Source organism: Poecile atricapillus, chromosome 1 (genome assembly GCF_030490865.1).
Source record: "Poecile atricapillus isolate bPoeAtr1 chromosome 1, bPoeAtr1.hap1, whole genome shotgun sequence".
NCBI lineage: Eukaryota > Metazoa > Chordata > Aves > Passeriformes > Paridae > Poecile > Poecile atricapillus.
In genome coordinates, this window is record NC_081249.1 from 144,988,934 (window position 1) to 145,016,890 (window position 27,957).

At 41.2% G+C, this 27,957-nt stretch overlaps 1 protein-coding gene across 2 annotated transcripts; it reads left to right on the plus strand.

Annotated features, from left to right (window-relative positions):
* On the plus strand, positions 1-27,294 carry CAPN3 (calpain 3). Of its 2 annotated transcripts, XM_058842331.1 has the most exons (24): positions 1-589; positions 6,509-6,578; positions 7,043-7,161; positions 7,779-7,912; positions 8,319-8,487; positions 9,060-9,200; positions 11,589-11,672; positions 12,044-12,129; positions 12,798-12,875; positions 13,338-13,498; positions 14,055-14,224; positions 14,846-14,857; positions 16,008-16,216; positions 16,737-16,773; positions 17,724-17,738; positions 18,854-18,955; positions 20,313-20,390; positions 21,097-21,154; positions 21,741-21,805; positions 22,843-22,911; positions 23,463-23,541; positions 25,060-25,176; positions 25,647-25,705; positions 26,306-27,294. In XM_058842331.1, exons 1-24 carry the CDS (start codon positions 299-301, stop codon positions 26,330-26,332), a joined length of 2,430 nt encoding a protein of 809 aa, XP_058698314.1. In that variant the 5' UTR covers positions 1-298; the 3' UTR covers positions 26,333-27,294. The 2 variants fall into 2 exon arrangements, with proteins under 2 accessions (XP_058698314.1, XP_058698322.1); XM_058842339.1 differs by lacking the exon at positions 17,724-17,738 and having other exon boundaries at positions 16,737-16,788.
* Positions 27,295-27,957: the final 663 nt, after the last annotated feature.

The window sequence follows — 27,957 nt, forward strand, 5'->3', positions numbered from 1 at the left end:
TTCTGGACACTCACACACACAGGACAGCACACACACGCTGTAGATACAACTCGGATACGGGACAGAGCCAAATAATCATCTTGCCCCACATCAAGGAACAAATTGCGATTTCTGATGACAAAATACTGTCCTTTAAGAGGATGCGAAACCACATGGAATTTTCTGGCTTGCAAATTTGACTAGAAGGCTTTCAACAGACAGAAAAGACGGTTTGCACAGCTACTTCCTCTTCTCTGAAATTTCCTTCCAGTTTGCAAGATCCTGCTGTCTTTCAGCATTTGCTGTAAGCCTGATTCCCATGCCGACTGCCATAAATGCAGCGGTGGCTCAGCAAACAGCTGCTGGGTCAGTCCCCAGCGCCACCATTGGCACTACGGAGGGAACAGGAGGGGGCACAGGGGGGATTTATTCTGCCATTATTAGTCGCAATCAGCCCATTATCAGCGTCAAGGAGAAGACCTATGAAGAGCTTCACAAGAAGTGCCTGGAGAAAAATGTTCTCTATGAAGATCCCGATTTCCCACCAAATGAGTCGTCACTTTTCTACAGCCAGAAAAGCCCCGTCAAGTTTGAATGGAAAAGACCACGTGTAAGTAACATGTTTGCTGATTGCCTTTTTCTGTCAATTGAAGTATACACCCTGAGTTTACATTTTTGCAGAAATTGTGTGCTGGATAGACAGGTGGAATAAACTGGAAATACGTTTCCTTAGAGCTCTCCTGGAAGATAACAATCCAGGGCTGTGAAAGGTTAGGCAATGTGTATATAACGACTAAAATACAATAAAACGTAATGAAACAACAACAACAAAAAGAGATTGAATTAAATACTTAGAAAGAGATATGGGGAGTTTAATTTTCTTCTTGCATGGTTTGCCTGGGATTTTCTGGTCTGAAAGTACTAAAGAAAAACTCCCCCCATTCTGCAACAAGTTACTGGATTTGCTGAGGCTTAATTTTTTTAACACTACCCTGTTTCACTTACACCTTTATTTTGGTATTCTGCCATTTTTCTCATGTGTGAAAATGAAAGGATGGTTTATGGTCTGAAACGTGCTTTTAATCAGTTGTGGGATTGCTTATCCCGCTTACCATAAACATGGGTATTCTAATCACTATGAAGACCCACTTTTGGCTAGTCATCCCATTCATTCTCCTGTTTTATGGGAATTCCTCAGGCAGCCTACCTTTTCTTTTTTATCTTTTTTTCTCAGTCTCTCTCACAGAGGCAGAGGACTAATAGCTCAGTTCCCAATTGATTCTCCCTCCTACTTCAGGAGGAGTTACACTTTTTCCCTGTCATATCTGCTGGGCAGTTGCTCCCCTGCAGCAAGGCATCCCCTAGAGCAGTGCCTTGGCCCCTGCTGTGGGGGTATTGTTCTGAGGAGCCTCCACAGCTCCTTCTCTCCGGCAGTTTTTGGCCACCTCTTTTATATTTGCCATACTTCCCCTGCGCCCAAACCTGTGTTTCGGTGGCAAAGTCAGTGGTGATAGATAAAACTGACCACGGGAGTGTAACTGAATAGCAAAAGACCATGAGCTCTTGTGGGTGGCTCTTACAGACGTGGAGGAAGGCCACGTGCTTCTGTCACAATAACAGCTTGAGTAATGTAGAGGGATCAAAATGAGTCCCCCATCTGCAGTGCCCTGTGCACTTGTGCCCTTTCATTCCTTCATCATCCCCATGGCTACATCAGCCCCTGGAAAAGTGTGCAAATAACTTAAATGCAGCCCCAAGTCAGTCATGTAAAGGGATGGGATTTCCCCTCTTTCTTCAGAGGGAAGCAATTTAGCAGTACAGTGCATGAGTGTCAGCACCCTGCGGCAGACAGACTGCAAGTGGCACATTAGAAAGCATCAAAACAAAAGAAATGCACAATATAACCTCAGACTCGTCTTATATAACTGTGCAGGCACAAATGAAGCCTTTCTTATTGGAAAAGTTCAGACCAGGATCTCAATTCCGAAGACTTTTCTTTAAGTCAGTCATAAATATGTAAGTTTGGACTTATTATTCATGTAGCAGCCACAGGCTGGGGACCTGTAAGATTTAAAATACAATGTCAATTTCAAAACCAAAGCTATCTGTTCTTTTTTTTGACACAAGCCAAGACTTTATAAAATCAAATTAATATGAAGGAGTAATACTGGGCTAAAGAGTATTTTGCTAACAGGTTAAAGCAATCATTGAAGCACCACATAAACTCAATTGCACGGGCTGTGTTTTGTAATAGTCTGTAAAGATACGGACAACTTCTGCTCTTGTTAAATTGCAGTGGCTTTTTTTTACCCCCCCAAAGAAAGAAACTAGCTTATAAAATATAAATTTTATATAATATATAATTAAAATAAATTATAATTATAATAATATATAAAAGAAATAAATATAATAACTATATTTATTTAATATATTATTTATATATTATATGTAATATATATAAATATAATAATAGTATATATTTTATACTTACAATAAATTATAATTATAAAATATAAATTATAAAATTATATAAAAATATAATTTTAATTACTTTGGAATTCAGGTCAGTAATTGAATAAAACTTGATAATGTACTCTAAAAGAAATAAAACAAAAAACCTCAGAGTTCAGAAGTCCTGAGAGAATATCCTAATGCTGACCAGTCTAGATCTTTCCTTGTGGCATTTTATGTGCCACATACCTCCAGATACAGCAAATAAACAAGTGATCAATGTGCTCTATCATCCCACTTAAAACAGAGGGCTGGGAAATGCACAACCTATTCCCAACTCTTTGGCATCCTGAGTCACCTTAGTCATGTCACCTCATCAATTTGTATCGAAGCCCCTCTACCCAGAGGTTGGGTCCTCCCCTGCCACCTCCCAAAAAGCTTGTCCTCTCCTGCTGCGAGGTAGTTAATGCATGAGGACTGGCCTTGTCCCTTACCCACAGAAGGACAGGTGCCGTGCAGGGCAGCTGGCAGCCCTGGCAGGGGGGCAGCAAAAAGGCCCTTGTAATTCTACCCAGCTGGTGACTGCCATGCCACGACATGAATGCACAGAGAAGACCTCCTAAAACTCAATTCGGACAAAAGCCAAGTGAGAGCTCTGAAAGTTTCCCTGAGTAAAGACTGCAGGATCCATCCCTCCAGTGTTTCTGTTCAGAGTATGCATGACCATGGTTTGGATACATAGAGGGAGAATAAAGTCTCCCTCAGTTAATGCAAAATATTAAATTAATCACTCACCCACAGCAGGTAAAAGAAGCCCAAAGAGCAGTTTACACCTGCAAAAGGTTATATCCAGCTCATTGGCTGGCTGTGCCTCTCACAACTATGCTGCCTGTGGGAATTTCTCACAGCTGAGAGCAAGGATGAGGCCACTGATCTTTGAGAGCTGAGAAAAAGTCTGTTTTAACATGACAGGGAATATTAAGAGGTCCTGCTGCAGTCCTGTTTGGATCTAATGACACCAGCGTCTTCATAGGCAGGCTCTACTGTGACATTGTGCTTTCAAATGCATCAATGTCATTCTCCTTCCTCACAGCCAAGTCACAGCACTACCCACCAAATTCAATGACTTCCCTATGGTGATCCTCTCCATAGCGAGAAAATCACCAGAAGAAGCTCTCTTTTAATAATGAATGCATATAAAATCAAGTCAACAAACTATTGGATTCTGCTTGGAATGAAAATTAATCAGTCAGATCATCTACTGCGCACACGTGAAGCTATTGGAATTTAGTAATCACAAAATGTGGGCCTGTGCAGGTCATGCCCCAAAGCAAAGATGGCAGTTAGTGCCACCAAGACAGAACTTTCAGATGAAGATTATCCAGCTCAGAATCTCTAAAACCAGCTTGGTGTCTGACACTGAGCTATGCCTTGAAGTGTGCAGCACAGCTATTTAAAAGCATGGTCTAGACCACAAGAGACAATGAGACTACAAATTGTCTTAGGTGGAAAAAGATCCTTCCTCTCTTTGATAGGATCAATTTAGGGAATTTACTTTGAATGCTATAGTTTATTAACAGCAGTTTTTAAAGGAATGAATGTCTGCAGCAGTATAAGCTGACTGGAAGATTTCCTCCTGATACAGAAGAAAAGCTAATGAAAATATAACAAAGGTCAAATGCCATTTTTAGTTGCATGCTGGCTTTGCATTTTCCAGTGCTCCCTTCCAAATGACTCATAAGTAATCTCTTCCCAGAAAGCAGCATGCACCACCACTAGGTTTTTTCCTGGGATTCTTTGTTTTCCCTGCTGTAACTGACTCTTTGTAATGAAATTGCATTCTGAACTGGATCAACCCAGTGCAACACAAAGATCCTTTGGATAGTTCCCAGACAGTCTGAGGGACTCAGATCAGAGGAGGCTCTTTTAAAAGATGAATCATTGCCTCAATGAAGTGCAGCCTGTTGGGATTCTCGGTGATAACTTGACCTAGGAGATGAAGAGCAATCCCTTGCTCAGCCAGGAAGACTGGAAGGACAGGCCTACCACCTGCAGCTTGGACACCAGGTTATCTGACTCTGCTGACTGAGTACTTCAGCCTTGGAAGATCTTGATACCTTTCTCTGCAACTTCAGCTGTAGTAACCAGAGCTAGCACAGCTGGAGATGAACTAGGGAAATAGAAATTAAAATAATATCCACAGTGTGCAATACACACCTGGTCCTCATAAAGAAATGTAAGAAAAGCATTTCTGTCATAGCAAAACCAGGCCATATGACAATTGCATGATTCTCTCCTTTGCATGCCTTTACCAAGCATCCTACAAAACAAATGACCCCAAGATGCAATAAATGGCTCTGAGTAACACATCATTGTACATTTAATATTTGGAAACACCTAGGTGGCACCTGACTACTTTCAACTAAAACACAGCATGCTGGATTTCAAAGCTAGTTACAATAAGAGCAAAATCGATCCAACATAAAATAATAGAATTGGAAAAAACACAAACCAAAAACCTGGCATCTCAGACTAGTGACTGTGCTAGACTGTGCTAGCAGAGCACCACAGCAATGTGAGGAAGAATATTTTAAACAAAGCAAGTGAGTGGAGAAAAGCATGAAGGCATCTCAAACATCTGCTTTGACAGAACAGGACCCGAACAGCTGACCAAGGCCCAAAATAACAGGACAATCCCTACATTCCTTCCCTCGAGGAAAAGATAGTGCCTGCAGGGGTTGGTGGTAGGGAGGGTGGCAGAAGTTGGTCTCTGGCTATATGACTAATCCAAATACTTACATCAAAACAACTCTTCTGATAACTGTGAAGGAGAAAAAAGTGGCTTTGAACCAAGTGAAACTACTAGACCTGAAGCATGAGTCTGGGAAAGTCCAGAGCTACCCTGATGATATGAGTAAAAAGCTTTAGACTATAGAGATAGAATCAGCTGCCCATGTGTGCTGCCACACAAGCAATTGTCAGTTGTCTGTTCTGTCCCCTTCCCACTCTAGTCCCAATATCTTTCAACAGATTGGGCTCTTGGACTATACTTCGTCTTCTTCCCAATTTGCAGCTGCTCAGGACAGTGCTCCTCAGATTGCAATATCTTTCTTTCCTTACCCTCACAAGAGATGCATCCGGAACTTGTGTCTTCTTATTCTTCTCCATATCAAGTATTTGAGTATGACAGACTCAAAGCATAAAGCAGGCACATTTTTTACTCTGTAGGACAGGTTATAGGAACTACTTTCCTTGGTTTTCCTCTACACTGCAGTCTTTATCCATTATAGAAAAGGGCTATGTAAGCCTGCAATTGTCCCACCTCGCTGCATTTTGCCTTCCCTCCCTGCAGAAATATCTTAATTGTTTATGCCTGTACAGCATCTTATACCCATTCTGTTCTAGTACAAATACTGACAAACCCAATATATTGTGCAATGTGCAAGACAAAAGACCTGTCCTCAGAGACAGAGGTGGTATCTGTACATATTTTTGAATACAGCATTGTCAATTAAATATGGCAACATGAGGAAAATAATAAAATTTCTTAACCAGCAACTGATTATTTCTGGTAATTAAACTTATGATCCTTTAATTTTAAGAATGAGTAATGGTGGGGTTCATTACCAATGAAATGCATTCTTCAACCCTTTTAATGCCCCAGCATACCAGTTACTGTAAGGTGGACATAAGATAATTTTGAAATAATTTAGCCTAGTACCCTGATGGTTTTTTCATCTGCTTGCTCTTGCCTTCAATGTTTTGGTTTTTTCATTACTGTGCGGAAAAAATATTTTCCCCAATTCTTCTCATTTCAATGTGTTTTCACATTCCAATACAGAGGGAACACCCCAGGCTCAATACGGAGCTATTGATACCCTGTAGATGCATGGGGAAAACTCTGGAACATCCAGATTCCAAAACATTTTCATAGTGAAGCTCTACAGATGAAAACTGGGAGAGAGCTTTTGATACCACAAGCTATCCTATAGGAAAATGTTCTAAAACTGCCTTTACTTCTGTGCTAAACAGGCATCATAATATATGCTATTCCTGGTCATCCATTTCTGTCTTGCAGGAAATCTGTGAAAATCCACGGTTTATTATTGGTGGAGCCAACAGAACAGATATCTGCCAAGGAGAATTAGGTATGAAATTCTTACTTCAACTCTGCACTTTTTAAAATCTGCATCATAGTTTAGCTCCCAGTTTTCTCTTGTTTCCAAGGTGGTATCTGAAATCCTCTATCTCAGTTATTCCTTTACTCTGTAGAAAATTGTTGAGATCTGTTCAGTAGCAATCTAGGCAAGAACTTTTAGTGAAAGATTCACATTACACAGGGAATTCTTAATGCAGGTAACAGTGCTCATCAGATTTTAGGCTTTTTCTAAAGTACAGGGAATATCATCTGTTTATCCTATTTGTACACTCAGCCATGAACAATGCCCATGAACATTTCTAGAGCACAAATAGATAAAGTGCTAAAGTACTGCAGAACACATGGAGACTCATGCTCTACTGAGAGTCAACATGTCACTTGGCAATATCTCAGGTTTTCCCTTTGATTCTAGTTGCTCTCTCCATTTTATCAGCTGCTTCTGCTCATTTACAGGTAACTGCTGGTTTCTGGCTGCCATTGCTTGCCTGACACTGAATAAAAAACTACTCTGTAGAGTCATACCTCATGACCAGTCCTTCATACAAAACTATGCTGGTATCTTTCACTTCCAGGTGAGTCGCTCCGTCTAGTGGTAAGCATACGCATTTACTCAAGGCTCAGCTCTTGGCACGCTCTTCCCTCTTTTCTCCACTCTTTGGAAGCCTGAGTGACAGCAGGGAGGAAAAGGGATTGAATTGTCTCACCGCAAACTCGTCCATCAGGGCAGTCACAGAAGGGACAGCCAATAAAAGCAGTTAGGGAGCACTAACCCACCAAGGAAGCATTTGCAGATTGTGGTGCCCTGGGTGTGAGGAATAACAACAGATGCCTGGTCCTGCCTCACTGCTCAGATACAGCACTACAGCCAGCACAGACACGCAGGTACTTGGCAGGAGCAGCTATTTTTAGGCCTACAAATAGCTGGTCTGTTATAACAAATTATCAAAGAACTTCATATTTGGAAAAGATTGACTGCTTTCACATTTCCTTTGGTTCTCTTAAAGAACCTTTTTTTCCCAGGCACATTCAGTACAGCTGCCTTCCTCACAGTAGCTGTCAGTTTTGGCCACATTTCAAAGCAGTTGATTTCCACATTTCTCCTCTCTCACCCTGACTTTTCAGCCAGGCTTCCCCACTCCCTGCACCAAGTCAATCCAGTTTTGTGTTTTTCCTGTTTTCTTTTGAGCAGTTCTGGCGCTATGGAGACTGGGTGGATGTTGTCATCGATGACTGCTTACCCACCTACAACAACCAGCTGGTCTTCACCAAGTCCTCCCAGCGCAACGAGTTCTGGAGTGCCCTCCTGGAAAAGGCCTATGCAAAGTAAAGCGAACCATGGGCTGTGCCGGGCTCCCCAGCAGGGCTCTGCCTGGGACAGTGCTTAAACCACTGCATACAGCCTTTAGAAGCACACAGAGAATATACCTGAATATGTCAGTGCTTTTTCCCACGCCTGGGAGCTGGGAATGGGTTAAAGTGTATTTTCTAGGAAGTTTTGCTACTCATTCAGAAGTCTACATTTGATTTTCAGCATATCTTTCTTTTTTTTTCTATGTGCACAGGTGGCATGTTTTAGAACTTTTAACTTGTGAGTTAGCAGACAGATGGTTTGAGGGTTTTTAGTATATGTGTTTACATAGCTGTAGTTATTCACACACAAGATGGATGTAAATATATAGGTAGCTATCTATACCTGTGTCAAAGAATCTTTTTCTTTTCTCTTTTCAAGACTCCATGGGTCATATGAAGCTTTGAAGGGAGGCAACACCACTGAAGCCATGGAGGACTTCACTGGAGGAGTCACAGAGTTCTACGAGATAAAGGATGCCCCTAAAGATATTTATAAAATCATGAAACATGCCATTGACAGAGGCTCCCTCATGGCCAGTTCCATTGATGTGAGTCCATATGAACTTTGCAGATAAGAAATGACAGAGGAGAGGGACCTCTCCATTCTTACCCAAATATGTACCACCTTTGGAACTGCTTGGTTTAGGCCACACACAAAACATCCATTTCTAGGAGATAGAGTAATCCCCCCTAGAGACCAGCCATTACTCACCAACAGGGAGAACCAAAAGGGAAATAGACCGAAGCAGAACACAAAGGTGGAAAGAACAGGTGCAATCGGCAAAACCAGCACCCCTTCCCCCTCAAGACCCTAACCTAGTGAAATGAGGTTAGTGTGAGGATGCTGCAATTCTGTTAAGACACAAATCTTCATGTCAAAGATGTTAAGTGTGTACATTAACATTTTATTGTCAATATGGCTTCAGACTGTCTTCACTTATTGTGAAATTTAAAAGTAAAAAAATTAATACTTTATGGATTACCATATTTCAGTAAAGGGGGAAGAACAAGCACTGCTATTGACCACTGTAGAAAAGTATGGACGTAATGAGGGAAAAGAGAAGTAATCTAGGCTAACTTTTACTACGCCATGATACTCTTCTCCCCTTCCCTGTGCCAGGATGACCTAGGCTTTTCCTATGGATCAGCTCCTGGAAGCAACATTGGAGAACTGATTGCTCGCATGGTGAAGAACCAAGAAAATGCACAGATGACTCAGTCTACTGTAGACTACCAGGGGATGGAGGAGAGGCCAGCCTGGGTATGTCTTCTAAGCAGTTGACTTCAGAATGCTTTTATTTAAAAACTGTTAGAGAAACATATCACCTATGCTTTTAAGTCCTTATTTGGTTTCACAGAATAACACTAATGAAATATTCTTATGGATGCTGTTTTACATGTGTGTTAAAAGACTTGAGTGCTTTCCAACACAGTGACTGATGCTAGAGGGCTTCACTGATACTCAGGCTTTAAAGGGCTGCTGGCTTGTGACACAGGCTTATTATTTGCAGAACAAGAAATTTAGTGGAAATTAGTGGATTTTATCAAGTCTCTTGCTTGAATAGGATGGAGAGAAGGAAAAAATTAAAATACTAGAATAGAACAAGATCCTTGAGTGTGCATGGAATGTCAAAGAAGGAAAAAGCAAGCTCTGCATAGCTCACAGTCCAGGCAAAAAAGCTCTTTGTGAAATTATTTTGAGACGGTGCTCTACCCTTTAATGGAGGAGAGTCTGCTCTAGGGATGCTCTTTTTTGATTACTGCCAACAAAATCCTCATTAAAAATGCCTAACAAGGAAAAGGAAAAACATGTTGAGTTATATGTGTGATGAAATACAAATTAACTCCAGCATATCCACCTCAGTATCTAGCAAAATAAAGAGAGGGATGTTAAAACCCTGTAAGAAAAAATCCCATACTGGACAACTTAGAAGCTTCCAAATCTGTAGAGGGACACTTTGCTGCCTTCACTGTGTCAGGCAGTTGTCATACCTTGCCCTTTAGGGAACTGCATTTCCATGACAATAGAATTATATCTCTTCTTTTACAAGGGTGTGGGGAAGGGTGGGAAAAAACAAACAAACAAACAAAACAACAAAAAAAACCAAAAAACAAAAAACAAAGAAAAATCCTCCACAATTACATCACTCAAAACTTTTGGTTGTGCACACTTTCTTCTGCATTTGCAGCTGAAATAGCTGATTTTTTTCCTCTTCTGACAACCATATTTAGTTCTTTCTAAAAGACTGAAATTATGTCATTCTTTGGGAAAGACCAGTATGACTAGCTTTTTTTTGCAAGCATAGCTGCCCAAACCACCCATGTTTGGGGGGAGAATTTCCTCTTTGGTGACTGTCAACTGAAAGATTTCAAAACTCTTTCTATACTTGTTGCCCCAGCAGCTGTTGGTTATTGCACATTCCTGAACCATCACCAGGAAAAAAATCAGGACTCCTGATAGAAAGAGGCAGATGAAATGCTTCCAAAACCTGCACTTTGAGATGTAGTCCAGAGCACCAGGAGTTAATGTTCTTAAACAGAAAGAAGAGAAAGGGGTTCTGTCAAGTAATGGTGGCAACAACGAGAAGAAACAAAGAAAAAGGGAAATAGGTGTGAGGTTATAATATGAAAACAGAATCAAGGGAAATGAAACCAAGTAGGTGCTGAAGTGAAATAATGGAAAACAGTTGCAACATCAAGGAAATACTTGGATGAGATCCTCCCTGTGCAAACTGAGACCATTCCTGTGTGACTTTACTAATTCTCCCCCAGGATCCAGCCCTGCCTTTTTCATGCCATGAGATGTGTCAAGAAGGGGTAGCAGAATTACTGAGAAGACCTTGCAGGCATCTCTCAGTAACAGACACAAAGAAGGAGGGGAAGTTTTGCTCATGGTCCACGTGCACACGGCAGGGTCTGCCCCTCTCACTGATAATGGAGATCCCTGTACAAGTACAGCAGGCTGTGTGCTTCTGCCATCTTGCTCCCAATTCCAGATCTCACAGATAAACCAGTAAAAATCCATAAGACACACTAAAAGCTGATGACTAAAACAACAAATGTATTTACACCTGAACAACAGAGTTACGCCCTTTCTGAAAGTTAGATGCAATAAAAGAGTGTCAGTTAGCAGGAGCAGTGTATTAAATGGGTGTTTAAATGTGTTTTCATGTGGAAAGATGAAAGTATTCTAGGTGTTGATTTGCTCTGATGTTTAACCAGTTCATAATAACCTGTAATAACCTTACTGAGCTATTCAGCAACATACTATCCCAGAAAAGGCTGAATAGTCCTTCTAATACAAAAAGCGAAGTATTTGATTAAGCATGCTATATCCCGCTATGTTCCAAGTGCAAAAAGCCATAGCCTTCAAAAAAGCAAAAAAGACACCAGAAAATGTCCTTCTCAATGGATATTAGCAACTTTTTCCATTTTTAGTTCATGATTCACTCCTTCCTAATCATCAACATGAATTCTGTGGGCGCTTAGGTTGACCACCTTGACAAACACAAAGAGGAGAAGAAGCCAAACAATCCCGTCACCCGAATGGTAGCACCCTCTCTTGGAAAGCCCTGGCTGGCAGCACCTGTCCTGGAGCAGGCAGCTGAGTTTTGCATGAGTCCCACGGGTTTTTCTCTCTGTCTAACAGACCATAGTGCCGATGCAGTATGAGACACGGATGTCCTGCGGGCTCGTCAAAGGCCATGCCTACTCCGTGACGGCCGTGGAAGAGGTACGTGCACTGCTCCCCTCCAGCTGTGCACAGCTGCAGCCACCACTGGCCTGGTCCCACGCTCAGCAGCCAAGCCATGAGAGGCATGAAACAAATGATGAGCTAAGGAAACAAAATTATATTCAAATAAGTAAAAATCTTGTGGACAAAGAAAGCTATCCAAGTTTTAGCTTTCTGGGGAAATGCCCACTTGGGCAAAGGTGGCCATAGGCAGCCACCTCCTGGTCTTACAGCCTTCCCACAGTCACCCCAAGATCAGGGCTGGGGTATGGCCCAGAAAAGCACCATCACTGAAGGGTGCGGTGACAGGCAGAACATTTCCTTTTGAAGCTACCCTCAGTCTATTCTTGTTGCTTTCTTTTTTCAATTAGACAGTATTTAAAGGGGAGAAAATACGCCTGGTAAGGCTGAGAAACCCCTGGGGCCAGGTGGAATGGAATGGAGCCTGGAGTGACAAGTGAGTAAGACAGTTTTGTGTGATTTGAAAAAGAAGTCGCAGCTTTATTTGCCTTTATGCAGTTTGTTTATAATGCTAATATTCAATGATGAGGTATCTGAATTGTCTTTGTCATAATTTTGAAGTTGATTGAGTGCTTAGCTGAAGATGTAAAAAAGAAAAGAGTACCTAATAAGATATTAAGAGGGACTTTAATAAATGGAAATGGAGAGCCCAGTTTAATGACACATTAAATCTGTTTTTACTGCTTATTAAATTCAGCAGTGTCTGTTTTCAAAACAAGATGTGATAGCAGAAATTTTTTTTAAGTTATGAAAGAACTAAATAAAGCAAGATGTCAGGGTTTCCCTTAAAGGAATTTCAATTGGCACACCAGCAATGATAATCTGCAAACACCTTTTTCTTCAAGCTAAGTAAAATTAACACAGTTCAGCAGATGTTTGAGAGCTGCTAAGAGGAATTCTAAGGGGAAGGCAGAGAGAAGTAGAACAATGGCTTCTTTTGTTTGAGCAGAAGAGGATAGCATTGAGAACAAGTAGTTTCAAGGCTTACAAAGGAAAAATTACGTGGAGGTAGCAAAATGATTTTTCACTCTTTGTGGCTAAAGTTTAGAAACTTTAATGAAAAGTGTATGGCAAATCTAAGCTAACTTGTTTACTCCTTTGAAGGTCAGAGGAGTGGGACTCTGTTAATGAAGCAGAGAAAATCCGCCTGCAGCACAAGGTCGTGGAAGATGGGGAGTTCTGGTGAGAGCATCAGTCAAAAACCAGTGCTTCTCTAGGAAATATGCAATCATAGCAAAAATGAATGACATTGCACTACTACAAATCTGCTAAAACCATTGCAGGGACCTCTGCTCCCCTTCATATTCCCGACAAGCCCTGCTCTGTGATCCTCTCATTCTTCCACCAGGGATTATTCAGTGCCATCAGCACAGTCTTTCTAATTATGTGACACTTCCACAAGCTCTCCATCACCCTTCCTACATACCATCCTCTCAGCTCAGTTTCCCCGAGTTTGGAGCTGTACCTGTGGTAACTGACCAACCAGCAGACCAAAAGCATTTGGAAAACATGGCACTCCCAACTGCAAACTTGTCCCAGTACTGACAGTGCTTTTGGTCACCATCCTCCACCTCCCCAGGGTCTTTCAGACAACTGCCAACCATGTAAATCCATTTGAGTTCAATTTCCTCTCAATTCCTCCAGGATATCATTTCAAGATTTCATGAGGCACTTCACAAAGCTTGAGATCTGTAACCTCACACCTGATACTCTGGAAGTGGATAAATTCCAGACCTGGACTGTGTCAGTCAATGAAGGACGCTGGGTGAGAGGCTGCTCAGCTGGAGGTTGCCGCAATTATCCAGGTGAAGAAAGGGTCCTGAGAGATACGAACTCTTTGATGGGGACGAGGGTAGATCCCAAAGGCTAAGTCATACCACAGCCTGGATAGTGCTCAGCCATAGGAAAAGCCTTGCTTCCTCAGTGGACAAGACATGCGATTGGTAGCTGGAAATCTTCTGTCACCATGCTGTAACAGAATATTGTAAGCCCAAAAGGCAGCCATGGCAAAAAAAAAAAATCATTGTTCAAGTACTTCACAGTACCCCAAGTAGAAGGGAAAAATTTCACCCTAACTGTTAGGTTTCACTTGGGAAATTCACTTTTTTGGATTAGCGATAGGTTTAGGGACTTAAGAAGTTTATCAGATGACAGTTCTCCATATATCCTCACTTGCTATTCAGTTGTTACAACTAGGGAACAGCCATAATATGTAAAAAAACCCACATAAGTCTTAGCCCAATTTTAACCTTTCCCTCAGGAGCCATAGGCAGGGAACTTAAAAGTTCTCTTTGATCATGAACACCATTAGAAGACTGAAGCTTTACATGTTTTCTTTGGCTTTCTGTTGGGATTTTTCAGATACATTTTGGACCAATCCCCAGTATCGCTTGAAGCTCCTGGAGGAAGATGATGATCCTGAGGATGAAGAGGTTATCTGCAGCTTCCTTGTTGCACTGATGCAGAAAAACAGGAGGAAAGAGCGCAAGCTGGGAGCCAACCTGTACACCATTGGCTTTGCCATCTATGAGGTAACAGCTCTAGATTTTGGTCTTTGCACTGTGGTCACAAATCCTGACAGTATGCATTTACCACTGAATCATTCAGACTGACTACATCAATTGCAATTTTTGCTTTGCAAGGAAGTTGGAAAATCTGGAAGAGAGGAAGGGAATTCAAGTCTTTCTAACTGCTTGTACCATAGTAATGTCAGGGTTTACCCACCTATTAAGTAAGATGCTTTTTAGGCTTTTATAGTGACCTAATGCCAGATTTTAGCATACTCTTTCCTATATATTCTTCAATCTCCCTTTTATCCTTTCTGAAATTAGGCATTTCATTGGCAGAAGAGTGTGAAAAAGGAAAAAGACATCCAAGACTCATATGTAGCAATTAACCTCTGTCCCTGATATTGAATTGATGAAAAAGTCAATTTACTCAGTCCCTTGCACAAACATATTTGGTTCAGATTTTAGCTGATTTCTTGTAGATGCCAAGAAACCTAGAAAGGAAGAGGGAAAGTGCTTATCTGGCTATGGGTATTTTAATTATTGTGTCCCCAGAACTCTAGGTGAATGCCCTTCTGTATGACCTATAAACATGCAGACTCCCCCTGCAGCTCTGACTGTTTCTTCTCTCTGTTTCTCCCTCAGGTGCCCAAAGAGGTATGCGCAGAACGGAGCCAGATTGACATCTTGGTGCATACTCACAGCTAGTGTTACTGTAGTGCCTGTCAGCAAGTCAGCAAGAGACTGCCCAGTCAAGGTTGTTTTCAGGGATGTAACAGCAGTAGAACTGCTAAATTTTTTGCTTTGAGTGTTTATTAGTAACATTTTGTGAGTAATTTTTTAGTTCTTTCTCACTTGCATCCCATTTCCACTTGGACCATTTCCTCAGTGCTTCTTTTGTCTTCTGTGGTGGCCTGGCCATCACTTGCACAGTTGGTCAGAGATGCAGAAGCAGTGCCTGTGAGGGCTTAGCCTCTGCACTCCATGCAGAACCACCCTAAACTACTTGCATTTACTCCTAAAAATAATACAAATGGCCTACATTCTGCAGTCACTGAGTTTTCTCTGTAGTCTTAGAATTTGTTTAGAAAATTAATGGTATTCTCAGACATTGAAGAAAGCTTATTAAAAATGCACAGATTACATTTTTTTCTGAGCCTGACAGCAGCTGAATCACCGGTATCACAAGTTTTGCTAACTAGCTCACCTGAAGTTTGTTACTTGGAAAGCATGAGATTGACAGTCTGAATGTTGTCTTTGCTAGCTATCTTACAGATGGTTATTTCTGAAAAAAACAGCCTGCAAGTGTTCTTAGTCCACAATTCTTGGCTTAATTTTCATATTTGAACTAATGCAATGTTTGATCATCATATTGTTAGATTCAGAACTCATGTTTTGGCTAGACAAGGACATGTTTCCGCTGAAAGCACCTTCCCTTTACCACTCTGCATGCAGGAGTTTGCTTACACTATTCCTTGCCTTATACCCTCCAAGGAAAGTGTCTGAGCTTTGGTTACATACAACCCAGCATGTAGCAAAAGGGTCAGATACAAGTGCCTACACAGCAGAAGCCAGCCACACAATCTGCAGATGGGCTCTGGAACAGCCCTCAGAAGCCAAATAGACTCAGTCAGTAGCAACTTAAAGGTGACAGAGTCCTTACCTGCCACCGGCTACCACCACTCCTCAGCTTGCTAAGCTGCTGCTTCCTGTGTTTACTGTCCCAGCCATGCACTGCCTGCATGGCAACCCACCTGGGAAATGGGAAAGACATCCTTGAAGACAAATTGGCTCATTTGTTCTGCAGATGCATGGTACCAAGCACCACTTGCAGAAGGATTTTTTCCTCTACAATGCCTCCAAAGCTAGAAGTAAGACTTACATAAACATGCGAGAAATCTCTGAGCGCTTCCGGTTACCTCCCAGCGAGTACGTCATCATCCCATCAACATATGACCCCCACCAGGAGGGAGAATTCATCCTTAGGGTCTTCTCAGAGAAAAGAAGTCTTTCAGAGTAAGTTGCAGAGCCGTTTATCTGGCCATATAGGTGGAGTGACCTCACTAGTCTGCTAAAGTCATGTTACCAGTCTGCTACACCCTGCTTTTTATTTTCTTAACCTCATTAGAAACTCCAAGCTGCAAACCCACAAGCTTACTTTATAGACTTTATAGACTAGCAAGAAACTGCTTTGAATTGTCTTTGGAGAAGCTTACTGCTTGCAAGATATCCTTTGCAAACAAACCATTAGCCATTTACTAAGGCCAAAGTACTTCTGTTTTACTTCCAGTTCATGGTTATCAAGGCTCTTTACAGGCGTAAGCCAGGAGGCAGCCATCCTGGATATGGTACTTGGGATGTTCAGCTCAAAATGGGAAAAGGCTGCTCCTTGAGCCTGCAGCTGTAATGCTGGAAGCCAGCCCACACTACTGGCTGCTTGGGAAGTTCAAGCAGCTGCTTAAAAAACACCTAAAACACCAAACAACTTTGGAAGCAGTCACTTTCCTGATTTATTTATTTTCTGCTTTCCACTTAGGGAGGTTGAAAACACGATTGAGGCAGAGCGTCCTTTGGTAAGTACTGTCTTGGTCCTCTTTTGTGTATAGGGGTAGAGAGAAGAGGAATATGATACCTAGGGAAACCTACAGCAGGAAATAATTTGCAGCTACAAATGACAGCACATTTATCACAAATTCTCACGTTTTTTCTCATCAAGATAGTTCTGTTGACACTTGCTTTATATACACTACTTTCTGAACTTGACTGAGACCAAAATACTATTGCAGATTTGAAATCTTGTCCTGGCATAAAGAAGCTGGATGCTAAGCATTGCCTTTGCCTCCATCCATGGAGATTATCCGTTTACCAAGGGAAGCCTAGCTCTGTGCCCTGAGATCCTTTCTTTGTAAAATTGGGATCATATCTAATAAAGGAAAACCACCTTATTTTGTAGTCCCTTCTTTCTGAAAAGGGATCCTAATAGCACTCTGATTCAAAATAGCATCCATGACAAGTTCTAATTCTTCACCGTGGAGTTTTACACATCTTTATGGGAATATACTAGAGCTAACAGTACAATTAATCTTGAAAAAAAAATCAGAGGAAATGCTGTTGCACAGAACTGAGCTCCATCAAACCTTGCTCAGAAATGCTCCCTTTTTGTTTGCTGTCATAGGGAAAAATAACTGTCCAGATATGAGGGAATTGGCAGGTTGGGAAAGAGAAAATAAATACTCAGAACTAAAGAGATTTTGTTCAAGCAGACCAAGCCCCAGAGGAGATGAGACACAGTTTTGCTATGGTTTCTGCAATGTGTTTCTTTCAGTGTGCCATTTCTTAGTGGCTGCATGTTCCCTCATTTCTAGTGATTTGAAAGCTGTATAAATATAGCAAATGGGAAAATTTGTATGAGTATAGGAACTGGAAAAATAAACATGAGAAAGGGAAAAATAAAAAAATTAAAGTTTGCCATCAGCTCTGCATAATCTGATCAAGCGCTTTTTAATTTTTTCTCTTCACACAGAAGAAAAAGGGCAAGGTAGGTACCTGTGCAATGTGCTTAGTGCCAGCAAGGCAAAGAAGCATGTGCAATGCATGAGCAAGGGCAGAGTTCCTTGGTATTATAATCATCTCTGTGTCTGGAAACTGACCTAGTTAATGAAGGGTGCTGGAAACGAGGCCATTTGCATGCAGCAAAGATTTTGTCTTCCTACATTAGATTCTAAGGAAATAGCATTAGCATCATAAACCCCTCTCACTCAAAGGGGTGGTGAAAGGGTAACAAATGATTCAGCTTTATCAGCTCAGTCCTCTGGATTGCTCAAACTGTCCTTCCTTCCTACCCCCTTCACAGGTAACCTGACACCCCTTGCTAGTGAAAAGCACGCCCTTCTCCAGACATGTGCCCTCACACTTGCTTTCCATTGCCTAGCGCAGCAGCCACTCCCCTTTCCTGAAGTTTCTGCTCACCAAAGTCCAGGATTCTATTTTTGATTTGACACAACACATTTTGGACCTTGAAAACGTAATCAGATATTTTAATCCCAAGACAGGCTGATTGTAATTAATACTCTAGAGTAATACATTCACATCATGTAGCAGTTTTTAACTTGTTTTAAATGCACCAAACCAGAACAATTGCACATGGCTGCTTCCAGCTGAGTGCTTCAAGAATCAATATAGAGAAAGAACATATGCTTCACATAACTAACAAGCTCATACACAAATAACTCCTTTTCTGTGTACAATTTACATTTGGTTTGTTTTCAGTGCTACTGCCCTTCATTGAGGGGCAAGCTCATCAGTTTAAGTGATGAGAATCTAGGAGGCCTATTTTGCTTAAAAACAGGGGGGAAACCCCATAAAAAACCAACTAAAGCACCAGAACAAAACCACACAAAGAAACCCAAAATGAAACAAAAAAAAAAAAAAATCTTTTGCAGCTTTTTTTAGCATGAGAAGAGCAGCAACAGCAGAAAATTTTTCACTTTTATTTTTATTCTTTATTTTCTTTCATTCCAAGAAATGGCTTCTCTCATCATACTCAAGAGCCTGAGTTATTGCTGCATGCACTTTCCATGGAATGCTTGTAAGCAAATTTTCCACTATTTCTTGTGTAATTTCCATTTCTCTTTTGCTCTCTTCTTCTTCTAGCCTATCATCTTCGTCTCTGACAGAGCGAACAGCAATAAGGAGCTGACAGCAGATGAAAATGCTGGCAAAGATGGTGGAAAAACCAAAGCAGATAATAAAAAGGTTTCTGCAGCAAGTGGCAGAGGGGGAAATAAGGCTTGGTCTGGCTAGCATGAAAGAGTGGCTGAGGAGAGCACAGGAGTAGGGCAAAGAGGTGTCCTGAGATACTAAACAGCTTCTCATCACATCTTAACATGACTTTCCTCTAGTTTATGTGGATCTAATGAGCATGAGCACAGAGAGACTGTCACTTCAGGTATTTAACAGCTTTGCAGGGGGATTTAGTAGCTTGAAGACATCTCCTGGTTGCTCTCTCATACAAGAATCCCATTTGTGAGAGATTCTTTCCCCACCTTCAACTCACTCCCGCTCGGCCCCCTGAGGCAGTACCACTTAAAGAGGGCACATGCACAAACCACAACCGAGGGTTTGTGCATGAGGGTTTGTTTCAGAAGCTCCTGGCAATGAGCATGGCCTCTCCTGTTACAAACTACACACCTCTATCCTAGTCCCTTTTGGCTAGAGGATAAATGATGGGCAAACCCAGGAGCACCCCCCTCATTTCTCTTGCTACCAGAAAGGAAGAAAACAGAGCAGCAAATTCAGAGTTTCTGCCTGCAGGAGGGTGAGACTCAATGTCTCTAACAGCCAGGTCCCCACATCCAGGCTTGTGGCATCTGGAGGCATGGCTGGAGCATCTGCTTAAAGGGAAGGTGCTGCTCTCCTGCATGGCTGCTAGAGCATGCAGGTGGTGAAGTGAGAACCAATCTAAACTTTCCTCTGCATTTAGACAAAGGAAAAGAACTAAGCCAAGAAATTCACTTTGTTACCGATAACTTTAATTTCCCTTTTCAGTATCAGTTTCAGAGTTCAGGGTTGCATTTTCCATGTGACTAGAAAAGCTTCATGTTCCTTGTTTTCCTCTGTCTCATATGCTGTTTGTCTTCAGCAAGGGGCTGCCCACATCATAAAGAGTGCTCACATGGTCAATTATAGCCTACAGGGCAGCTGGGAGGCAAATACTGTGTCCCTGCCCATGGCAAGGAGACTTGAACAAGAAAATGTTTAAGGTCCCTTTCAACTAAAACCATTCTTTGATTCTCATGTATGCTTCTTGTGCTCCAAACTTCTCTTTTGCAATATTTTGAAACAAAAAATTAGAAGATAACTGCCAGTGGAAGTAATAATTCAGGCTCCTTCAAACAGGAAAGAGAACAATGAGATGAAGTTAAATACTTGGCAGTTTTAAGGAACACAACTAACAAAAACATGGGGAAAGGAGTGGGAGGACAACCCATTCCTCCAAGTGCCTCCAGATTCACTAAGATGATCCCTCACAAAAGGGCAAGTGAGCCATCCAGGCCCTTTCTCTTCCTCACAGGGCTCAGAATGTATCTCTTCTTTGCTTGTCTCTTTTCAGCGTTCTTCAGCAAAAGCTCATGAGGAGAGTGAGGAACAAAAACAGTTCAGGAATATTTTCCGACAGATCGCAGGGGATGTGAGTATGCAATCAATCCCTGTCTCTGCTCTCAAAGCAGCCTGGCCACAAAAGTTCCTAAATCAACTACTCCATTGATTCAAAACACTAAATATTAAAATTTCCCTTGAATTTCCTCCCATCAAATTCTCTTTGTGATTTTGAGATAAGTAAAATCAAATAAAAACCCCATTAAGGACACAGCTATCATTATATGTATGTATAAGCTATTCCCACCGTGTCTGAGGGAGTCTTATTTAAATTCATCCTTTTTCTTCTATCTCTCCTACAAGATGCTGTTTTGCACAGCAAGTATAAACAAGTTAGAAATGCAGTGCCCTCTGCTATATGCTTACCAAGAAAAGTTAAAGATAAAAATATAAAGATCAAAGAACTGCATATATCAAGTAGGCTGCAAATGTGGCACAGGAATTTTCTGATTTTGCTATTTGACTTACACACTGGCTTGAAATTACCAGTCGTTCTTCTAGTTTAAGAGCACTTAGTTTAAGAGCACTGTATGGTAGCTTCAGGTCTACCTTGTACTGCAGTCTCAAGACAGAGCTGGACTAATATTCACGTGAAGTAGAATGCCCTCTGGTTTGAAACATGTATATACCTTATTGAAAAGTGACCAAAGACTTCATACTTTTAGCATATCCATCCATAAAACTGTTTTTCATAAAGAATGCTGTAACCAATGATATTCTCACCACATTTCCATTAGGACATGGAGATCAATGCTGAGGAACTTAGGAATGTTCTCAATAATGTCGTAAAAAAACGTGAGTTTGAGCATGTTTTTACTAACCCTGGAGAAAGAAATCTGTGACAGAGCATAACTCCCCACCCCAAGCTGCACTCTAAAAATTATTGATGTTTTCAAACTCAGAAATTTCCTAGTTACATTTCCATGGACATTGCATCTGAGACTTTACAAGCTGAACTTTTCACAGAGATGGTCTCTACAGGTTGTTAGCACTGATAATCTAGAAATGAGCAGATGTTCATTGGAACTACACATGGGACAATAATGCAATTTTCTGCAAATGTTCTTTTAAAAATTTTCTAGTGGAGAGTCAGACCTTTCTCCCTGTTTAGCAAACTTTAACCGACAGACCCTGCTTGCTTAGTAACCCAGAATTAGTTTAGTTTTCCAGAGGTTTTTTTTGTATATAACAAGTCAAGAAAAGTAATATCTAATTCACAAACAATAACATTACCGAGAGTCTCTGATTTTCAGATTTCCCTACCACTTCTTCCTGGATGAAGGAAGTAGGTTTGGCTTTTACTTTGATTAGCGTTATACCTGAGAGGAAAATCACTTGCTGATTTGAATGATTTGTATTCACCTGGGATCATTTGTTTCAGACAAGGACCTAAGGTCAGAAGGGTTTGAATTGGAGTCCTGCCGCAGCATGATTGCCTTAATGGATGTATCCTTTTCTGGTGTAAAGGGAGTGCTTGAAACCACTTGAGTTCACTGTTTTTCACCACCACACACACACACACAACTTAGTAAGCCAGGGAAACAAAACAGCAAATTGTTGTCAGATAAAAAAGCACTCCTGGTTTGGCACATCTTAATTCCAGTCATGTCAACATTAGCATAATTGGCAGAGAAATATATCCCCGAAAAGAAAGCTACAGAATAAATCAGTCAGTATGACATTCTTCTTTAGGTATCAGAGACTGGCCACATTATGTACTAAAGCATGATTTTTTGATTATTATATTTAAAACAAACTCAACGTAATTATAGTTCTTGCTAATAAACTTACTATATTTATCTCTTTAAGTTTATAATTTATCACATATTCTGTTGCATGCTCAGCTTGCAATGCAGGCAGAATTTGTCTGGAACAAGCGCAATAAAACAGACTATAAGATTCCACATGGTTACCTCTGCCACAACCACCCTCAATTTTCCAGTTTGACATAACACAATTTTGAGAGAATATAAGTGCATTCAAACATAACCAGAACAAAAGTGTAACTACAACCCACAGCCATAATGGTTGGAGCCTAAACACATTTTTGAAAACAGCTTTAGTCAACATTTTGCTTATTTCTCAATTCATTTTAAGCAAGGCAGAAAGAGCTTCCCTTCAGAGTAAAGCTCAGTTTTCTTAAAAAGCACTGAGTGAGCTTCACATTTGGAGGTATTTCAGATGAGCCCACTAAAACATCCTACTCACGCACTTCTAGAATAGTTCCAGAGGCAAAGCTGTGTTCTGTACCCAAAGTTTGTTTCTACGCAATTTATAAGTAGTACTTCACACTCCTGAAGCATTATGCTATGCACAATAACCAAAATGTTTATGAATATTTTACTGCACAGCTGAGTCCACTCTTAATGCTGAGGAGATTCCAAACCCTGTTTCACATTCATCCCTTCACCAGTAGTTACAGACTTAAGTAATTTTATCTTAAAAATATTGTGGGTTTTTTTACCTGAATGTTTGCATGACAGACAGATGGCTCAGGGAAGATAAACTTTGATGAATTTCGACATCTCTGGGACAAGATTAAAAGCTGGCAGGTATTGCTGTTCTTCACAGCTTCTGCACTGCAAATGTTCTACAGGAAAACCAGAATGCTCCACATGCACTCCACCAAAAAGAAAGGCTAAAAAATAATTGGGAATTACCTTTGAAAACGAAAAGTACCATCTCTTCTCATCCTACTTCACAGCCCAAGCAAATAGCCTGAATCTCTCAAGTATAGGCTGCCCCAGTGCAAATAGCACAGAGACATACAAATTGAAGGAGGAGAATGATGGGAACTAGAGTCAGGCCTCAATAATAGCTTAATTAGGGCAATGAAGAGGGAGGATTACCAGCATAAATTCAAGTCAAACAAGGAGAGTCTCAAGGGGAGAGCTTTTTTGCTTCCCAGAGATTGGATCTAAATTACTTTATTTTGCAACTGAGAGAAACTGTGCTGACAACCCAGACTGCTCAGCAGTGGCAATATAAGGCACGTGGCAAAGCCTCCAGGTGCCAGAGGCACACATCCCATATCCATTTAATGGGTGCATTCAAGAGAAGTACAAGTTTTTATTACAGTTGCTGTGTTCTTTTCTTTTTCCAGAAAATTTTCAAGCGTTATGACACGGATCATTCAGGAACCATTAACAGCTATGAGATGCGCAATGCAGTCAATGATGCAGGTACTTTCCCCAGTGCAGTGTCCCGCAGCTGAAGAAATCTTGTTTTGTTTTGGTGCATCACAGGGTGAGATCACTGAACACACTGGGGTGCCTTTTAAGGACAGATCCCATAGAAATGATAAAACATTTTTTCCCCCACTGGCAGAGTTTCTCAAATATCCAAATGGCAAGCCTTGTATGTCTTTCCAGACAAATAGATCTCTTCAGCTCTTCTTTAATGCAATGAGTGATCTTTTGCTGTCGTAAGGATGTCCTACTCAGGGTCCCACTATTCAGGGAGACCAGGGAGTGCTGAAGACATTTACTCTCCTTTAAGCAGTGGATTCTATACATTTGTGTGAGTAACAAACAAGAGCAGTGGAAAACCTTCAACCTGAATGTACAAGCACCGAAACCAGGATGGAGCAGGTCCATGTCCAAGTTTGCATCACAGGCAATTGTGTGGACATTCATTGAGTCATGTTAATGTTTCTCAGTAGTACTGAGACACTTGTGGGTTCAGTCTCATCTACCTGCACAATGAGAAGAAAGTATTTTTGCAAAATTTGCAGTTAATGAAATTAATTCTGAAAAGAGAGGCTTTGGATTTCTCTTACTTGTCTAAGATACACCAGAGTGCTTCTTCCCCTGGGGAGCAGCCCTCCCCCCACAGATATCTTTACCAGGTCTGTAAGGGAGCGAGATGATGTCTTTGATCAGAAAATCTGTAGTATTACTATAAACCGAGATGGGATTATTTCAGTGACACTTGCTTCCAGTAGTATTTTGGCACATCAAGGAACAGAAACAAATGGCTACCTTGTGCTTTACAAAACCTCGGTGATTCTGTAATCCTTTGCTAAAGACAAAACTACACTTGGATATTGACTCCTGCTGAACTATGGGTAATTTTTATTTTCTGGGTTTCTGTTCTCAATGTAAAAAGAGAAAATATTTAAATAAATCCTGCCCTGACCTTAGAGCCAAGAATATTTCAGAGTCTTACAGCACGTAAGCTGTGCATGACCTTGCGTTTAGCCAACAAACAGTTGTACCTGAACTGTGACAGACCCTTTCAAGGCAGAGGCACAGGCTGCAGCATTCAGTGCCAAAGTTTGGCTCCATCACACCAAGGAGTTGCTTCCTTGTCTATTTTTTGACCACTGTTTAACTGTGTTTTTATAGCAACTTCCTCCTTCATTTCTGTCCCCCACTTTTAGCTGATTTTCCCTCAGCAGGCCCAGCTGAGCCATCAGGCCCTCTGGGGCTGCAGCTCTCCTCTTCATGCTTACAGCCTGAGGTAACTTACATGCTAAGGGCCCTCCCAAATCACAACTTCAAAACATTGCTCCTGGCTTAGGAAGGCAGCTGGACACAGTGAAGCTCCTTAGAGCTTGACTTCATTTTGTTTAGCACTTGCAGCAGGACCTTCCAGCCTGAGCCTGGGCCAGGCCAGGGGAGCACCCGTGCCAAACCCCTCATGGAGCAGCGCTTTCCCCTCCTGAGGCCCAACTGTGCCTTGTTTTTGCTTCTCTGCAGGGTTTCGGCTGAACAACCAGCTCTACGACATCATCACCATGCGCTACGCTGACAAGAACATGAACATCGACTTCAACAGCTTCATCTGCTGCTTCGTGCGCCTGGACGCCATGTTCCGTGAGTGGCTGCCCCGGTGTGGCAGCACTGCCTCCCCTCCTGCCCCCAAACACAGCCATGCAGCCATGGAACAGCTTGGGCTGAAAAGGACCTTGAGGATGATCTGGTCCCAACCCCTCTGCTGTGGGCAGGGACACCTTGCACTGGACCAGATTGCTCAGAGCCCCGTCATACTCACAGTGAAGTTTGTTCACAGCACTACTGCCTGTGTAGGGTATTAATTACTAAAGATATGTGCTTAGGGAATCTAAGATGACAAGTTGTCTCATACAAATGCAAAAGAAACCACTGTGTTTCTCCTTGAATTAACTAAGGAAAAATGCAGCAGAAATACTTGCTGAGCCCACAAGTAAAGACCTGCACAAGTTGGCATTTCACAAGGGGAGCACCATTTGATTTCCTGTCTGGGAATCATCTTTACTCATACAGTAACCTAATCTACTCCTTGTATTTTTGTTTCCTTACTTTAGGGGCATTCCACGCCTTTGACAAAGATGGAGATGGCATCATTAAGCTGAATGTCCTAGAGGTAAACTGCTTTATGAGAGTATGTCTAACACAATGTCACAATATTAAATCTTAATTTTATTAATCATTGTACATGTTTTCAAGGCCGAACTCTATTGAATAGAGTTCATCTAAAATTGTCACCCAATTGGTTAAGAAAACCCAAAACCTCCTAAAATTTTACTACAAATTTTACACAGAAAACATCCATGATCTGCCAGCAACAGCTGCTCTATAAGACTCCAGCTGGTGCTGAAGGACACCTTAATATCATCTTTAAAGTCCATTAAAAAACTTTTTTTTTTTAATGAGGCAATTAAGATTAAACAAAGTGGTATGGTATTAAATGATAATGGGGTTTAGTATAGCTCTTGCCTTCTAAAAATCTTATTAAGAAAAATTAGAAAGTTTCAACTTCAAAGCATGCCCTTTGTTAGGGAAACCATTAAAAACACCCTTCACTTTTTGCAAAGGGAAGGAGAAGTAAGAGCAAGAGACTCAAGAAAATTCCCCACTGCCATGCTGACAGCATGCAGCTGCCCTCCAGCTAGAGATGGTGGTGTCTTCATACAATTGGTGGCAGGACACCAACAACTCTTCCACCCTTTAACTCTTCTTTCAGTGGCTGCAGCTCACGCTGTACGCGTAACACCAGAGCCAGTGGCCACCTCCATCAAGAGCACGCTGAAGACTTCCAAGGAGCTCGTACCATTCATCCCAACCGCAAACAGGAGCACTTCCTAATTATGTCATTCACTCCCCAAGATGAACAGCACATGGGAAGAAGCCCTTGGAAAAAGAGACACCCATACTCTAGTGGACAGGACAGTGCATGTATACTGTAACAACTTCTATAGCATCCTGACATTTTTCCTTTGGGCAAGAAGGATTAATTTATTGATGACTGAATTAAGCTTTCTCTGCATGGTGAAGACACTGAGAATACATATTTGTTCTGCTTGTGCTGACAACTGGAAAGGTCTTCCCTCAAGTCAGGTGAAACTGGGACTTTATTTAACTGTGAAAGTCAGAGGTGTTTACTGCCCCCGTGTAATTGGTCATTAACTTTTTGTCCTAGTCTTGGTATTATCGTTTCATCTCTTTGTAATGTTTACTGAATCTTTCACATGAAATTAGGCTAATTACATTAATATTATGCAACCCAATGTTGCAGTTAGATTTGTCTGTGCAGGTTGGATCTCTGCTATGTAGAAATTGGAGAGTAGGGCACGACAGACTGCAATACCAGACTACAGCTAGATATGCCTCAGCAGAAGTACCAGAACTGAGCAATTTGCTCTCATTTTTAGTACTCTTCCTAATTACAAATGTGAACATTGTGTTTTCCATTGCAACTGCATTCCCCATAACATTGAGAAACTTATTTGCCATTCAAGGCAGAAAACCTCTTATACATACAAATTTATATATCTACACACATATTTCCCCCCACCCAGGTCCTATTTCCCAACACTATAATGCATTTCCTTATTGCAAGAGGTGACTTGTAGCAGAATCAGATACTGTCAGCATGACCACTTTGGGAATATTATTCTAATGGGCAAGTACAATTAGTTTAATGGAACCAAAAATAAAATCAATTGGATTTTGGCCGAGGCTTTTTATTTTTATTCTGAAAGAATAGCTAAAGATGAAATATTGAGCTTCCTCCATTTCTTCTTCCATTCTCCTGAATATACAGAAGTTTTTGGAGTTTATGACAAGTGTGAAATTAGCTTAATATCTCAAATATTTGCCAGTTTATTCCTTGAATACATTAAAAAAAAAGAAGTGCACTTGAGAGGTTCCCTTGCTACCAGCTTAAATGATGACAGGTTTTCACAAGTACAATATAAAAAATGGAAGGAAAAACAAAACATGCAAGGAATACCAGACTTTGAGAGGAGAACCTTTTACTTAGTTCTCTAGTAACAAAAAGTAGCAAAGCAATCCACTAATGTAAAGCAAAATTTAAAAAAAAAATCACAGCATCAACTCAGTTACTCCACTGAGTAGTACATTTAACTGAAAGGTCACTAAGAAGCAGAAAACCTTTTGACTGCAAAGTCCTTAGTGCTGTCTTGCACTGTAACTTACTCTGAAAGAGAAAGGAAGTCCTATAATTTATCTAAAGAACAGCTATTGTCCTTCAAATTCAACTGTTTTTTTAACCCAAATAATTTTTAAGATGACTGGAACACCTGGAGCCCTGGCTTCCAGCCATGCCTTACCTCCACTGAGCTACTGTTTTCCATACAAGTATGGCAGAGATGC

Excerpts from the sequence above, each read along its gene's own strand:
- CAPN3 (XM_058842339.1), top strand. The coding sequence starts at position 299 with ATGCCGACTGCCATAAATGCAGCGGTGGCTCAGCAAACAGCTGCTGGG. Across the intron at positions 12,876-13,337 it reads GTGGAAGATGGGGAGTTCTG|GATATCATTTCAAGATTTCA; the intron begins GTGAGAGCATCA and ends CAATTCCTCCAG. Across the intron at positions 23,542-25,059 it reads CAATGCAGTCAATGATGCAG|GGTTTCGGCTGAACAACCAG; the intron begins GTACTTTCCCCA and ends GCTTCTCTGCAG.